The sequence below is a fragment of the Oryctolagus cuniculus genome, chromosome 18 (genome assembly GCF_051225735.1).
Source record: "Oryctolagus cuniculus isolate XC-2025 breed Fujian yellow rabbit chromosome 18, ASM5122573v1, whole genome shotgun sequence".
NCBI classification, from domain to species: Eukaryota; Metazoa; Chordata; class Mammalia; order Lagomorpha; family Leporidae; genus Oryctolagus; species Oryctolagus cuniculus.
The window spans coordinates 9,479,089-9,493,923 of NC_142884.1; the positions used below are offsets into that span (position 1 = coordinate 9,479,089).

Sequence of the window (14,835 nt, forward strand, 5' to 3'; positions counted from 1 at the left end):
CGGGCCTTCTAGGGTCCATCCCCTGTGTGGGTTTCATTCTCGGAAAGACTGTGAGAGAGAGAGGAAGTGTCCATGGCCTCCGGGGCCCGCTATGCCGGGAAGGTTGTGGTCGTGACAGGAGCCGCGCGTGGCATTGGAGCCGGGATCGCGCGGGCCTTCGGTGAGTCAGGGTCCGGGGCTGGGAGGGGAAAGAAGGGGAGGGGAGATACTGGGTGTGGGAGGAAGGAGGTGGGATCCATGCAGGGGCCTGGGGCCGGGCACCCCCTGGTGTGCGGCTACAGAGCGGGTGGTTTGGGGCCTAGTTCTGTGCATATTTGGGGTTCTCCCTGGACCCTCCCCACCAGTTAGCACTGAGCCCAACGGGCAGCTGGAGTGGACAGGGCCTCATTGAGCCTCTGCCCTTTGTCCCCGGGGGCAGTCATGAGACTGGGGTGGGCGGGGTGGGGAGAGACTGGCTCAGGGCCTGTGGCCAGAAGAGGGCAGCCAAGGCCTGGGGCAAGGTCCACGCCTGCCTGTGGTGTAACTGCTCTCCTCCTTTGCCAGTGGACAGCGGGGCGCAAGTGGTTATCTGTGACAAGGACGGTGAGTGAGGGTCCTTAGTCCAGCCCCAGCCCTCCTCCCTCAGACCCAGGGGTCCAGCCCAGCCCTCCTCCCTCAGACCCAGGGGTCCAGCCCAGCCCTCCTCCCTCAGACCCAGGGGTCCAGCCCCTCCTCCCTCAGACCCAGGGGTCCAGCCCAGCCCTCCTCCCTCAGACCCAGGGGTCCAGCCCAGCCCTCCTCCCTCAGACCCAAGGGTCCAGTTCCGGCTCTCCTCCCTCAGACCCAGGAGTCCAGCCCAGCCCTCCTCCCTCAGACCCAGGGGTCCAGCCCAGCCCTCCTCCCTCAGACCCAGGGTCCAGCCCAGCCCTCCTCCCTCAGACCCAGGGGTCCAGCCATGGCCCTCCTCCCTCAGACCCAGGGGTCCAGCCCAGCCCTCCTCCCTCAGACCCAAGATTCAGCCCAGCCCTCCTCCCTCAGACCCAGGGGTCCAGCCCAGCCCTCCTCCCTCAGACCCAGGAGTCCAGGCCCTCCTCCCTCAGACCCAGGGTCCAGCCCAGCCCTCCTCCCTCAGACCCAGGGTCCAGCCCCAGCCCTCCTCCCTCAGACCCAGGGATCCAGGCCCTCCTCCCTCAGACCCAGGGTCCAGCCCAGCCCTCCTCCCTCAGACCCAAGATTCAGCCCAGCCCTCCTCCCTCAGACCCAGGGGTCCAGCCCAGCCCTCCTCCCTCAGACCCAGGGGTCCAGGCCCTCCTCCCTCAGACCCAGGGTCCAGCCCAGCCCTCCTCCCTCAGACCCAGGGTCCAGCCCCAGCCCTCCTCCCTCAGACCCAGGGATCCAGGCCCTCCTCCCTCAGACCCAGGGTCTAGCCCAGCCCTCCTCCCTCAGACCCAAGATTCAGCCCAGCCCTCCTCCCTCAGACCCAGGGGTCCAGCCCAGCCCTCCTCCCTCAGACCCAGGAGTCCAGGCCCTCCTCCCTCAGACCCAGGGTCCAGCCCAGCCCTCCTCCCTCAGACCCAGGGTCCAGGCCCTCCTCCCTCAGACCCAGGGTCCAGGCCCTCCTTCCTCAGACCCAGGGTCCAGCCCAGCTCTCCCTCTGCAGAGCGGGGCGGCCGCGCACTGGAGCAGGAGCTCCGCAGAGCCGTGTTTATCCGCTGTGACGTGACTCGGGAGGAGGATGTGAGGGTGAGGGCCTATCTGTGTCTGCCCCATCGCTGATACTTCTCCCTCTCTCGCTCTCACTCTCTCTCTGCCCCCTGGTTTGGCTCCAGGTCCACTCTGCCAGACCTCCCGGGGCAGGGCCTTCCGTAGGTGCCCTGGGCCCTCAGAACCTGTAGACCCCTCCCAGAGCCTCCCTCCACCACAGCCCCTCCTCGCTGGCTCCTGCCGCTTCGCTTCTCTTCCATCAGAGCCACTTTGTTATCTGACGCCCCTGATCCCGTCCCCCGACCTGGGGCTCCGTCCCTCTCTCTGGGTCTCTGTCCCCCCCCCCCGGGTCTCTGTCCCCTCTCTGGGTCTCTGTCTCCTCTCTCTCTGGGTCTCTGTCCCCCGACCTGGGGCTCCGTCCCTCTCTCTGGGTCTCTGTCTCCTCTCTCTCTGGGTCTCTGTCTCCTCTCTCTCTGGGTCTCTGCCCCCTCTCTCTTGGTCTCTGTCCTCTCTCTCTGGGTCTCTGTCCTCTCTCTCTGGGTCTCTGTCCCCTCTCTCTCTGGGTCTCTGTCCTCTCTCTCTGGGTCTCTGTCCCCCCTCTCTGGGTCTCTGTCCTCTCTCTCTGGGTCTCTGTCCCCTCTCTCTGGGTCTCTGTCCCCTCTCTCTCTGGGTCTCTGTCCCCTCTCTTTCTGGGTCTCTGTCCTCTCTCTCTGGGTCTCTGTCCCCCCTCTTTGGGTCTCTGTCCTCTCTCTCTGGGTCTCTGTCCCCCCTCTCTGGGTCTCTGTCCCCTCTCTCTCTGGGTCTCTGCCCCCTCTCTCTGGGTCTCTGTCCCCTCTCAGGTTCTGTCCTGCCCCGCCCCCTCCTCTGGGACAGCCGCACATGACCGTGACCGTCTCCTCCTGGCACCCCTGCTTCCTGTCCCATCTCCTGCGGAGCCCGCAGTCCTGGGCTCCCCTTCCTCAGAGCCCTGCTCCCCACTTGCTGCCTTGCTCGGGGTCCTGGGGCCACCCCTGCCGGGTCCCAGGGCCGTGCGCTGTCTCCACAGGCCCTGCTCTCCGACACCGTCCACCGGTTCGGCCGCCTGGACTGCGTGGTCAACAACGCCGGCTCCCGTGAGTTGTGAGCCCGCCCCGTCCTCCTGCTCCTCCGTGTCCCCCGCCCCGCGCTGTGGCAGCCCACAGGCCTGAGCCCGCCCCGCTCCGTGCCTCAGTTTCTCCGTCTGTAAATCAGGAAACACTGCCGTGGTTTTTCTCCGGGGTGCTGGGGTGCCCCTGCAGAGTGACAGCTGTCACTCTCTCGGGCGGGTGCACAGCCTCCTGGGAAGCAGGGGCTGTGGGCTGAGGGGCGGGGCTTGCCTGGGGGCGCGGCCTGGCGCTTCTCTTCAGCTGTGCTGGGCTTGGGTTTGAGCAGAGAGCTCACCTTCCCCTCGGTGCCCTTGGCACCGCACAGGTTCCGACCCCTGCAGGGCCAGCGTCCCGCGAGGGCTAAGTTTGCGTCCACACAAACATTTTTTTAAGAGATTTATTTTGTTTATTTGAAAGGCACAGTGACACACACAGACAGAGGTCTTTCCTCTGCTGGTCCGTGAACGGCCACAACAGCTAGGACTGGGGCCAGGCTGAGGCCAGGAGCCTGGGACTCCATCCGGGGTCTCCCACGTGGGTACAGGGGCCCAGGCACTCGGATCGTCCTCTGCCTCTTTCCCAGGCCATCGGAAGTGGAGCAGCCAGGACTCGAACCTGCACTCTGATACAGGTGCCAGCCTTGTAGGTGGCGGCTTAGCCCACTGTGCCACAGCGCCAGCCCCAGGAAAATTTATTTGTACCCCAGAATCAGTGCCGGGGCTTCCCCTGGTTACTCCTGGGGGTGCACAGAGCTTGGGGGCACGTATTTCCTGCGGAGGTAGAAAAAGGGACAGAGAGGGGCCGGCACTGTGGTGTAGCAGGTAAAGCTGTCGCCTGCAGTGCCGGCATCCCATACGGGTGCCGGTTCAAGTCCCGGCTGCTCTACTTTCTATCCAGCTCTCTGCTGTGGCCTGGGAGAGCAGTGGAAGATGGCCCAGGTCCTTGGGCCCCTGCACCCGCGTGGGAGACCCGGATGAAGCTCCTGGCTCTCTCTGGCTGTCGCGGGCTGTGGCCACTTGGGGAGTGAATCAGCGGATGGAAGACCTCTCTCTCTGTCTCTCTTTCTGCTTCTCTGTAACTCTGCTTTTCAAATAAATAAACAAATCTTTTAAAAAAAGAAAGAAAAAGAGACAGAGAAGCCCTGAGGCAAGAGACTGATGGAGACCCGGGGTAGGCAGACGGACAGCTGTTGGGGGGCGGCTGCACAGCCCGGGCACTGTTTGCAGACGGGACAGTGGTGTGTGGGAGAAGGCACAGTTTGCAGATGTAGGATTACTGTCTGTGTCGGAGACACGCGTGTGGACAGACGTGTGGGCACACGGGCGTGTGACTTTCCATCACGCCACCTGTGCGCTCCCCGAGAAGTGGGGCCGCACCCCTAATCCACGACCTCGGTCCCTGTCTCCTGCTCTCTGGGGAGGAAGGCCGAGTGACAGACAGGGAGAGAGAGAAGAGACAGAGAGGTCTTCCACCTGCTCGGTCACTCCCCGAGTGCCCATGTGGCCAGGGCTGGGCCAGGTCGAAGCCAGGAGCCTGGGTGGCAGGGACTGGAGCCCCGGGGCCCGCCGTCTGCTTTCCCAGGCGCGAGGGCAGGAAGTAAGAGCGGAAGCAGCGTGAGGGGCTTGAACCGCTCATTCCTGCCTCCCGGTGGGGCAGCGGTGAAACCTACAGGGGCAAGTGAGAAGCGCCGGCGCCCCCGCTCGCAGCTGGGAACCCGGGAACCCGAGGGCAGGACCGTGGCTGTGCAGGGTCGCGCAGCCGGGAGGCGGGAGGCGGAGACTCCGGCCGCGGGCCCCACCCCTCCTGCCGCTCTGGGCGGCCCCTGCTCACGACGCCCCCACCCCACCCCAGACCCTCCCCTGCAGCCGTTGGAGGAGACCACGGCCCAGGGCTTCCGGGAGCTGCTGGAGCTGAACCTGCTGGGGACCTACACCCTGTGCAAGGTGAGGGCTGGGCCGGGCCGCAGACCGGGTGTGGACCGTGTCCCCGCGGGCAGAGCGCCCGTGCGGGCGGAGGCTTCACCGTGGCCCTTCTAAATGAGTTAATCCAGCAAGTACTCCTTTAGCCCCGACGCCATGCCAAGCACTGGGCACAAAGCAGTGAGCAAAGCCGACCCTTGTGGTGGGGCAGACCCGGGTGGGGGGCGGCCAGAGGTCAGGGAGCGGTCAGTGCTGTGCACAGAAGTGACGGAAGCTTGGGGACGAGGCGCGGTGGGCGAGTGTGTGCACGTGTGTGTGTGTGTGCATGTGTGTTGACACGTGCATTCTTGTGCACATGTATATGCATGTGTGTGTGTGTGTTCATGCGCTTTTTTTTTTGACAGGCAGAGTGGACAGTGAGAGAGAGAGAGACAGAAAGGTCTTCCTTTTGCCGTTGGTTCAACCTCCACCACGCTGATCCGAAGCCAGGAGCCAGGTGCTTCTCCTGGTCTCCCATGGGGTACAGGGCCCAAGCACTTGGGCCATCCTCCACTGCACTCCCTGGCCACAGCAGAGAGCTGACCTGGAAGAGGGGCAACCGGGACAGAATCCGGCGCCCCGACCGGGACTAGAACCCGGGGTGCCAGCACCGCTGGGCAGAGGATTAGCCTGTTGAGCCACGGCGCCGGCTTGTTTCCTGTGCTCTTGATCATGGCATTTTGCCAGTGTGCAGACAAGGAGAGAGAATCGTATCTCCAACCCCACGTGCCCATCGCCCTGTTCCCAGAAGTCTTTGCTTTCTGCTCTTCTTGCTTCTTGTGGCTTCCTTATTTTCATTTTGTTTTCTGGAGAGTTTTTTTTTTTAAATATTTATTTGTTTTGAAAGGCAGAGTTACAGAGACAAAGAGATAAAGAGAAGGGGGGGGGGTGTCTTCCATCCACTGTTCACTCCCCAACGCCTGCAGCAGCCAAGACTGGGTCGGGCTGAAGCCCGGAGCCTGGAGCTGAGCCTGGGTCTCCGGCGTGAGTGGCAGGAACTCAAGTGCTGTTGCCCTCTGCGGCCCCCAGGGTGGGCCTTGGCAGGAGGCTGGGTCAGAGGCGGAGCAGCCAGGCGTGAGGCCACACTCCAGCATGGCTGTGGGCACCCACACAGGGGTAATGCCCGCCCTGGTGGGACTTTTGTATGTGTGTGTGTGTAGGGGCTGGTGCTGGGGCGTAGAGAGTGAAGCCGTTGCCTGCAACATGGGCGTCCATACGGGCACTGGTTCAAATCCCAGCTGCTCCACTTCCGACCCAGCTCTCTGCTGTGGCCTGGGAAAGCAGTAGAAGATGGCCCAAGTGCTTGGGCCCCTGCACCCATGTGGGAGACCCGGAAGAAGCTCCTGGCTTTAAATCAGCGCAGCTCTGGCCGATGAAGCCATTATGGGAGTGAGCCAGTGGATGGGAGACCTCTCTCTCTCTCTCTCTCTCTCTCTCTCTCTCTCTCAACCCCCCTCCCTCTCTGACTTTCAAATCAATCAGTAAGTCTTGAGGGAGAACACCCTACAGTTGGTCGCTGTTTTAGCCGGAGCGCGGGGCGGGAGGACGGCTCAGGGCTCTCCTCTGAGCGGTGACTTGGACTCGAGACCCTAACCACAGCTGAGGAGTGAGAGCTGCCTGTGGTGGGCTGGTGGGCCCTCTCCAGGCACCGGACTCCGTCACTGAGCCCTTGACGCAGGCGTGCATCGTGCCCCACAGGTACGCCCAGGGATTATGCCTCAACCACATAAATTATTATAACCACTATTACAGGTTTTTAAATAAGAGTTGTGGAAGCCGGCACCGCGGCTCACTAGGCTAATCCTCCGCCTTGCGGCGCCGGCACACCGGGTTCTAGTCCCGGTCGGGGTGCCGGATTCTGTCCCGATTGCCCCTCTTCCAGGCCAGCCCTCTGCTGTGGCCAGGGAGTGCAGTGGAGGATGGCCCAGGTGCTTGGGCCCTGCACCCCATGGGAGACCAGGAAAAGCACCTGGCTCCGCCATGGGATCAGCGCAGCACCGGCTGCAGCGCGCCGGCCGCGGCGGCTGTTGGAGGTTGAACCAACGGCAAAGGAAGACCTTTCTCTCTGTCTCTCTCTCTCACTGTCCACTCTGCCTGTCAAAAAATAAAAATAAAAAAAAAGAGTTGTGGAAGAGCAGTGGGGGCCCAGGAGCAGCAGGTGCACGGGTCCGGGGGCAGGCGGCCGCTCTCGGGCAGGAGGTGCAGCAAGGGCGTCAGCGCAGAGCCCCTGAGGGGGCGCGCGCAGGAGGACAGGGCCGCGAGTGGGTGGAGGAGCTCCGACTGTGGGGACTTCTGGGTCCCGGGGATCTTTGCTTTGCCAACAGCCGGCTCAGCAGAAGGAAGGGAGCTGCCTGCGTGGGAACTGGCGCCCTCTGCTGGCCACCCCGGGGAAGGGCCTGCGACTGAGGGCCGAGGCTGCCGTGGCCAGGCGGGCGGTGAGGTTGTACGCGCCCGGGCCCTGCACTTGGTGCAAAGCGGTGCGAAGCCGGGTCCGTTTTGAAGCTGGGATTGTCAGGATTTCTTCACGGCCCAGCTGTGCGAGTGGATTTCAGAGAGAAAGGAGTGCCACCCCTGCTCCAGCAACCGGTCCGACCCAGCCAGGAGCCCTGGGAGGGGGGTGCTGCTGAGTGTGAGGTGCCCACCCAGCACCCACTCCAGGTGGCCAGCGGGCAGCGGGAGTCAGCGGGTCTGCAGGAGCGAGCCTGGGGCCCAGCTGCCGGGAGAGCACCGGCGTGGGGTGGGGGGCTCAGGCACTCACTCGCAGGCCCCTCCCGGAGGCAGGTGTGGTGCCCCGGCCGGTCAGGGCGAGCCCTGGCTCCTTCTTGGGCCGAGCCAACACGGCACCCCCCAGTGTACAGGCACGATGGCTCGTGAGGGTTCACGCACTTCCCCGTTATTGCCAGCGTCAGGAAAGAGAAAGCTGCCGGGCTCTTGCCACTGTGAGTGGGGGTCCTGCCTGCGATGCAGTGCAAGCGACTCGGCCCTCCCCGGGCCTCAGTCTCCTCATCTGTGAAATGGGGCTCATCCTGGCATCTCACTCACACAGCCCTGGTGGAATGAAGCCGCCCTCAGACTCCCCCGAACACGCGGTGACTGGTGAACCTTGCCCCGTGTTGCTCCTTGCGGCCAACCTGCCTCGCTCTGTTTCAGTTCCCTGAGCTCAGGATTGGGCAAACGCAGCCTGGGGAAGTAGGCCAGGGTGAGCACAGAGCCGACCTGAGCGGGAAGGCAGGAGGTGGACAGACCGGGCGTTTCTCTCACTGCGCCCAGCGTGGGAAGGGCCTGGGGCAGGAACTGCTTATCCTATCTTAAAGAAGCCGCACTGTTGCCTTAGACGGCTCTGTCCCCTGCCCCCTGTCCCCGAGACGTTGTGCAGGTTCATGAGTGAGGGCGTCACGTGGGTCCTCCGTGGGCTCGGCGGGGTCTGTGCTCCGTCATCTTTACGGGGACATAATTCAGCCCTGAGGAACATTGCCAGAGTGGGCGCGCGAGGTTCTCTGCATAGATTCTCCGTGGTCAGCGTCTTCCATGTTTCTCCGTCTGCTTTCTTTACGAGCAGAGAGACTGGAGAGGGGGAGAGAGAGGAGGAAAGACAGCTCTTGGGGGCGGGTGCTGTGGCGTAGCCAGTAAAGCCGCCGCCTGCAGGGCCGGCATCCCATATGGGCGCCGGTTCTAGTCCCGGCTGCTCCACTCCCTATCCAGCTCTCTGCTCTGGCCTGGGAAAGCAGCGGAGGATGGCCCAAGTGCTTGGGCCCCTGCACCCGCGTGGGAGACCCGGAGGAAGCTCCTGGCTCCTGGCTTCGGATCGACGCAACTCTGACCATTGCAGGCATCTGGGAAGTGAACCAGAGGGTGGAAGACCTCTCTCTCTCTCTCTCTCTCTCCCTTTCTCTCTCTCTCTCCCCCTCTCTCTCTCATATATATATATATATATATATATATATATATGGCTGTAATTCTCTGTAACTCTGCCTTTCAAATAAATAGATCTTTAAACAAGAAAGCAAGCAAGCTCTCCCATCCACTGGTTCACTCCACAGATGCCTGCAACAGCCAGTGCTGGGCTGGGCTGGGCTGGGCTGAGGGCTCCACCGGGTCTCCCATGAGAGGCAGGGACCCACTTGGCACCCCCTTGCAGGGTGGCTGGGTGTGCATCCGCAGGAAGCTGGGGTCAGGAGCTGCCAGAGCCAGATACCACACGTCCGCCGGGGCACGTGCGGAGCCCAGGTGGTGGTTTAACCCACAGCGTTACAACTCGGGCTGTCTGATACCTCCGCTCAGTGCACCTGGACCCGGGTGTCGTCTGCCCCTGCCTCCCGCACTTGGTTTTCCCCAAGATGAAGGCTTTTGTCTCTGTGTTCACACCTCAGTCCCCAAACCTAGGACGTGACACCATCCCTACCAGAACCCCGTGGGGCTGCCAGGGGCCTTGAACGGAGCTAGGCTGCAGAGAAGGGTGGGACCAAGGACCTGCTCCCTCCCAGGCCTACAGATCCCCGGGAGGCCTGGGCATGGGCTGTCAGAGCTGGACGCGTCCACTCATGCTGGCTGCTGGGGGACAGCAGTGAGCAGGTGCGGGGGGGGTGCTGGACAAACGCAGGGACAGGCGTAGGTGTGCGTCTCGTGGTGGGCCGGCGTTGGGGGCGGCTGAGAGTGACAGGGAGACCGGCTTGTGCTGGGTTCAGGCGAGGCTTCTGGACGCGGTGACAGGCGAGGGGGTAGGGAGGCGGTGACGCTGTTCCTGGCAGAGGGAGCAGCCATGCGAGGCCTGGCGGTGAGTTCAGGTGAGTTCCGGGGGTGCTGGGAAGGGAGGGGCACAGCAGGAGGGGCCGGGTGGGGACCAGGGCACGCTGGGTCTTGGGGCCAGGCTGAGAGGGCGTGGCAGCCGTGGGAGGTGCCTCAGCACGGAAGCGCCATGGTCCCACTGGCACTGGCTGCCGTATGAGGAAACCAGCGTGACCCTGGGAAAACCGGTATTAGGATCGAGTCTGTCCAAGGAGCAAGTGCTGGCCTTTGGGGTCTCACGTGGCCTGGCCCTAGTCCATCTCTGCCCTGACCTCTACCCCGCCGGCCTCACCGCCACCCAAGGCACCAGCTTTGCTTCTGCCTTGGGGCCTTGGCACCGGCTGTTCCTCTGCCCAGCAGGTGTTCCCGCCAGAACCCCCACGGCTCACACGGATGCGTTGTGTCAAGCCGCCCAGCACCCTCCAGGGACCCCCTGTTGAGAACTGCACCCCCAGCGCCCCCTGGTAGTCTGTCCGCTATCCGCCGTGGCTCTGTCATGGAGTCTGTCTTGTCTCCTGCAGCCCCCAGCACACAGCAGAGGCTCTGCGCGGGTTTGTTGAGTGAATGAATGAGGTGCAGCGACCTGGACAGGTCCAAGAGCTCACTGGCAGGGGCGGCTGCTGGGGCCGGGTGGGACTGAGGCCAGTTCCGGTGGGGGCAGGGGCTGGGGAGGACCCACAGGCCGGTTCTGTCCAGGAGACATTGAAATGCAGATGCCTGGGGGTAGAGGGGCTGGGGTCTCCAGAAGGGGTCTCTGGGGCAGATGCCAGAGGTGGGATCCCAGCCCAGAGGGAGAGGCAGGCCGAGGAACCCCAACCTTTAGGAGAAATGGGGTCAGATGAGGCGGCAGAGCCAGGCTCTGAGGATTGGCACTGGAAGAGGAGGAGGGGAGGGGAAGGGGTGGGGAGGAGGGGCGCCGGCCAATGAGGGCCGGCACATCCTGGAATGTAGCAAACGAGGTGCTGAGCGACCTTGAGGGAGGTGGGAGAGGCTGGGGAGGGCCGAACAAATATTTATGGAGCACTAGCTGTGTGCTTGGTGCCAAGCAGCCGGTCTGGGCCCCTGCAGGCCCCGGGTGGGGTGAGCTGCAGGCAGGTGTGCGGCTGGGCGGGGCTCTGAGCGGACAGAGGGCGGGAAGGTGGCCGGGAGGCCAGGCTCCCACCGCCCCCAGCGCCCACGCTCCCTTCCTGGCGCTCCTGTCCGCTCAGCATCTGCCTGGTTTTGGGTTTTGGCTTCAGGCTGCCTGGCCGTGGACAGCCATCTGTCAGGTGTCACGGGGAGCGCTGTGACGTCACGGGGAGCGCTGTGAGGTCGCGGCTCGCGGGGTTGCTATGACGATGGCATACTGGAACACTAAGCGCTGTGGCGAGCTGGGAACAGCGCCAGCCCCGCACCCGGTCCTCAGCCGCCGTATTCTCTCAGAGCCGTCCCCGGGAGACGGACGCGACGCACAGTCACACAGATGCCCGTCAGCGGCTCGCGTGACGGGAGGGGAGGGGCGGCCAGGGTGCGGTTCTGAGCAGAGTAGTCAGGGAGGGCTTCACTGGGGAGGCGGCATTTGAGCAGGGACTGAAGGTGCCGGGGGAGTGTGTTTACCCGGGACTGTCCCGATTTAGCACCGAAGCTGGGGACTGAAAGTTCCGTGTCCCCAGAAACCCTTGAGCCTGAGCACGTGGGATGGCCGGCCGCAGGGCAGCCAGCCTGGAGCCGTCTCAGGACCCTGCTGGTTCCAAGGCCCTGAGGTTGGGACGCGTGGCGGGAGAACGGAGGGTTTGGGGGACCCCACAGGGAGCTGCTCACATTCCTGCCGGGAGAACGCAGGGTTTGGGGGACCCCGCAGGGAGCTGCTCACATTCCTGCTGCGAGGATGCAGGGTTTGGGGGACCCCGCAGGGAGCTGCTCACATTCCTGCCGGGAGGACGCAGGGTTTGGGGGACCCCGCAGGGAGCTGCTCACATTCCTGCCGGGAGGACCTGGGTGCCAGCTGCTGGCTCAGGCTCACTAGTCTCCAGTGGCGGGGGAGGCCCCGCCCAGTCCGCTCAGCTGCCTGGGGCCGGAGGGAGGTGGACTGAGTTTGCCCAAGGTCACGTGCAGTGAATGCACACACAGGCGTGCTGCACGCACACGGATACACACGCATGCTGCACGCACACACATGCACACACGGATACACACACATGCTGGTACACACACATGGATACACACACAGGCGTGCTGGCACACACATGGATACACACATGAATACACACACATGCACACACAGGCGTGCTGGCACACACACGGATACACATGCATGCTGCATGCACACACAGGCGTGCTGGCACACATGCTGGTACACACACACAGGTGTGCTGGCACACACACATGGATACACACACATGCTGTGTGCACATGCATGGATACACACATGCACACACACGCATGCTGGCACGCACACACAGGCGTGCTGCACGCACACACAGATACACACGCATGCTGGTATGCACACACATGGATACACGCGCACGCTGGTACACACATGCTGGTATGCACACACATGCACACAGGTGTGCTGGCACACACATGGATACACGCGCACGCTGGTACACACATGCTGGTATACACACACATGCACACAGGCGTGCTGGTATGCACACACATGGATACACACGCATGCTGGTACACACACATGCACACACAGATGTGCTGACACACACATATGCTGGTACACACACAGGTGTGCTGGCACACATATGGATACACATGCATGCTGGTATGCACACACAGGTGTGCTGGCACACACATGCTGGTACACACACACAGGCACACACATGCTGGTACACACACACAGGTGTGCTGGCACACACATATGGATACACATGCATGCTGGTATGCACACACAGGCGTGCTGGCACACACATGCTGGTACACACACATGGATACACACGCATGATGGTACGCACACATGGACACACAGGCGTGCTGACACACACATGGATACACACGCGTGCTGGCACACACACATGTGCACACAGGTGTGCTGGCATGCACACACACGGATACACACGCATGCTGGTACACACACATGCACACACAGGCGTGGTGGCACACACATGGATACACACGTATGCTGGTACGCACACACATGCACACACAGGCGTGTTGGCACACACATGGATACACATGTATGCTGGCACACACATGCACACACAGGTGTGCTGGCACACACATGCTGGTACACACACATGCTGGTATGCACACACGCACACACAAGTGTGCTGGCACACACACATGCTGGTACGCACACACAGGCGTGCTGGCACACACACACACACAGTGGGGCCTCAGGTAGCCACGGTGTTGCAGGGAGCGTCCTCCACAGTTCACCCAGGCCTCCCATCTGTTCCCCTCTTGGACCAGGAGAGCCCTGGGGAGCGGTCGCTCCCAGACAAGCAGAGGCTAAGTGCTGGGACCGAGACACCAGAGAGGGTGCTCACGGCGGGGTCCTCCATGGCGTCCCCCGCGGGGCACCTGCGTCTGTGTTTCAGCAGAATCGGGGGACCCCAGGGGGGCTGATTCCGACTCCGTCTCTCGCCCAGCTCGCCCTCCCGCACCTGCGGAGGAGCCGGGGAAACATCATCAACATCTCCAGCCTGGTGGGGGCGGTCGGCCAGCTCCAGGGGGTTCCGTACGCGGCCACCAAGGTAGGCCGGCCCTGCCCACCCCCACCTCCCCACCTGGTGAGAGCCGGCGAGTGGACAGCCTGCCCAGGGTCACCCTCAACTCCCAGATTCAGCCCAAGGAGGCCTGACGCCCGTGACAGCGGGGAGCAGAGCGGGGTGCCCACAGGAGACGGGGAGCCCCCCCCAGGTTCTGCTGCCCCGGCTGGAAGGGGGCCCATATTCCCCTCCCCTCGCCTTTGCTGCAGGGCGCAGTGACGGCCCTGACCAAAGCCTTGGCCCTGGACGAGAGTCAATATGGCGTCCGCGTCAACTGGTGAGCAGCCCCCTGGGGGATGGGAAGGGGGGTGAGCCCCAGAGGCAGCTGCACTGATGCCCGCCCCCCCCAGCATCTCCCCAGGAAACATCTGGACCCCACTGTGGCAGGAGCTGGCAGCCCTGGCGCCAGACCCCAGGGCCGCAATCCGAGAGGGCGCCATGGCCCAGGTAGGAGTGAACACCAGGTCCCAGTGTGGGGCGGGGGCATGGCCATCCGGGCGGGGTCCCCTCCACGGCCGTCCTCCCTGCTCTCTGCCCCCAGCCCCTGGGCCGCATGGGCCAGCCCGCGGAGGTAGGGGCTGCGGCTGTGTTCCTGGCGTCGGAAGCCAGCTTCTGCACGGGCCTCGAGCTGTTCGTGACCGGGGGCGCCGAGCTGGGGTATGGGTGCAAGGCCGGCCCCAGCACCCCCGTGGAAGTCCCGGATCTGTCTTCCTGATTTCCCGCACTTCCGCCCCAAACCTGTACCCCGAACCTCCTCGGACCTCACGCCCACCTTGGGATGCGCGAGGCACACCCCGCCGGTGCCCACGAACACAGAACATTCTGCAGCCAGCCGGGGCGTCTTTGCGTTTATTCCCTGCCCTGTTGGACAGTGCCCGCCGAGCCGCCCTGCACCCCCGGGACCAGGGCTCCCGCAGCAGGTTGTGGGGAGAGCACTTGCCAGGCCGCTAATTGGCAGGCCCGCGGGGGAGACGCTAATTAGGCGCTGATTGGGAGGTAATGGGCCGGCTGGAGGCCTCCTTTTACTCTCAGCCCTTAGGGACAGCAGTTCTGGCCGAGGGCGGAGACGTCTGGGTCACAGCGAGCTGGGGTCGGGGGACACCGCGGGTCGCGGGCTCCCCGGGCTGGGCGAGAGCCGCCCCCGCCTCGCCCCAGGTGAGGGGGGTGGAGCCGCAGGGCTGCTGCGGATTGGCCGCGGCGGGGGGCGTGTGGCAGCCGCTGATTGGCTGGGGCGGCGGGGGCGTGGTCGCTCGGCTCCGCCCCGGCAGCCGCGGGCCGGGTGGGCGGGGGAGGAGGCGTGGAGCCGAGACAGGGGGCGGATGGGGCTGGGGGCCCGGGACCCCGGTTTAGGGGCGTTGCGGGGGATAGGAGTTGAGGGCCGAGCTGTCCCTAGGCAGACACACGGAGGCCCCAGGGCCGGTTTCCGGCGTCTCGGTCCCCCGGCTATGGGGGCGAGGGACGGGCCTCGCGTGGACTGCACGGCTGGACCCCGAGGCGCGAGTGGCCGGAGCGCCCCTGCAAGGGGTGCCCCCGGGGACCCCGCTCCAGGGGCCGGCCCTGCTGACCGGGGGGCGGGGGCTCCCTTAA

The 14,835-nt window shown here is 64.1% G+C and overlaps 1 protein-coding gene across 4 annotated transcripts; it reads left to right on the forward strand.

Moving 5' to 3' along the window:
• Nucleotides 1–35: 35 nt before the first annotated feature.
• On the forward strand, nt 36–14,420 carry HSD17B14 (hydroxysteroid 17-beta dehydrogenase 14). Of its 4 annotated transcripts, none has more exons than XM_089318990.1 (9): nt 36–160; nt 544–582; nt 1,640–1,722; nt 2,729–2,795; nt 4,659–4,750; nt 13,129–13,269; nt 13,458–13,525; nt 13,599–13,695; nt 13,790–14,079. In XM_089318990.1, the coding sequence occupies exons 1-9, from the start codon at nt 73–75 to the stop codon at nt 13,961–13,963; spliced, it is 849 nt and encodes a 282-aa protein (XP_089175116.1). In that variant the 5' UTR covers nt 36–72; the 3' UTR covers nt 13,964–14,079. The 4 variants fall into 4 exon arrangements, with proteins under 4 accessions (XP_089175116.1, XP_069919211.1, XP_089175115.1 ...); XM_070063110.2 differs by having other exon boundaries at nt 13,129–13,233; XM_089318989.1 differs by lacking the exon at nt 4,659–4,750 and having other exon boundaries at nt 13,129–13,233; nt 13,790–14,420.
• The last annotated feature ends 415 nt before the right edge of the window (nt 14,421–14,835 follow it).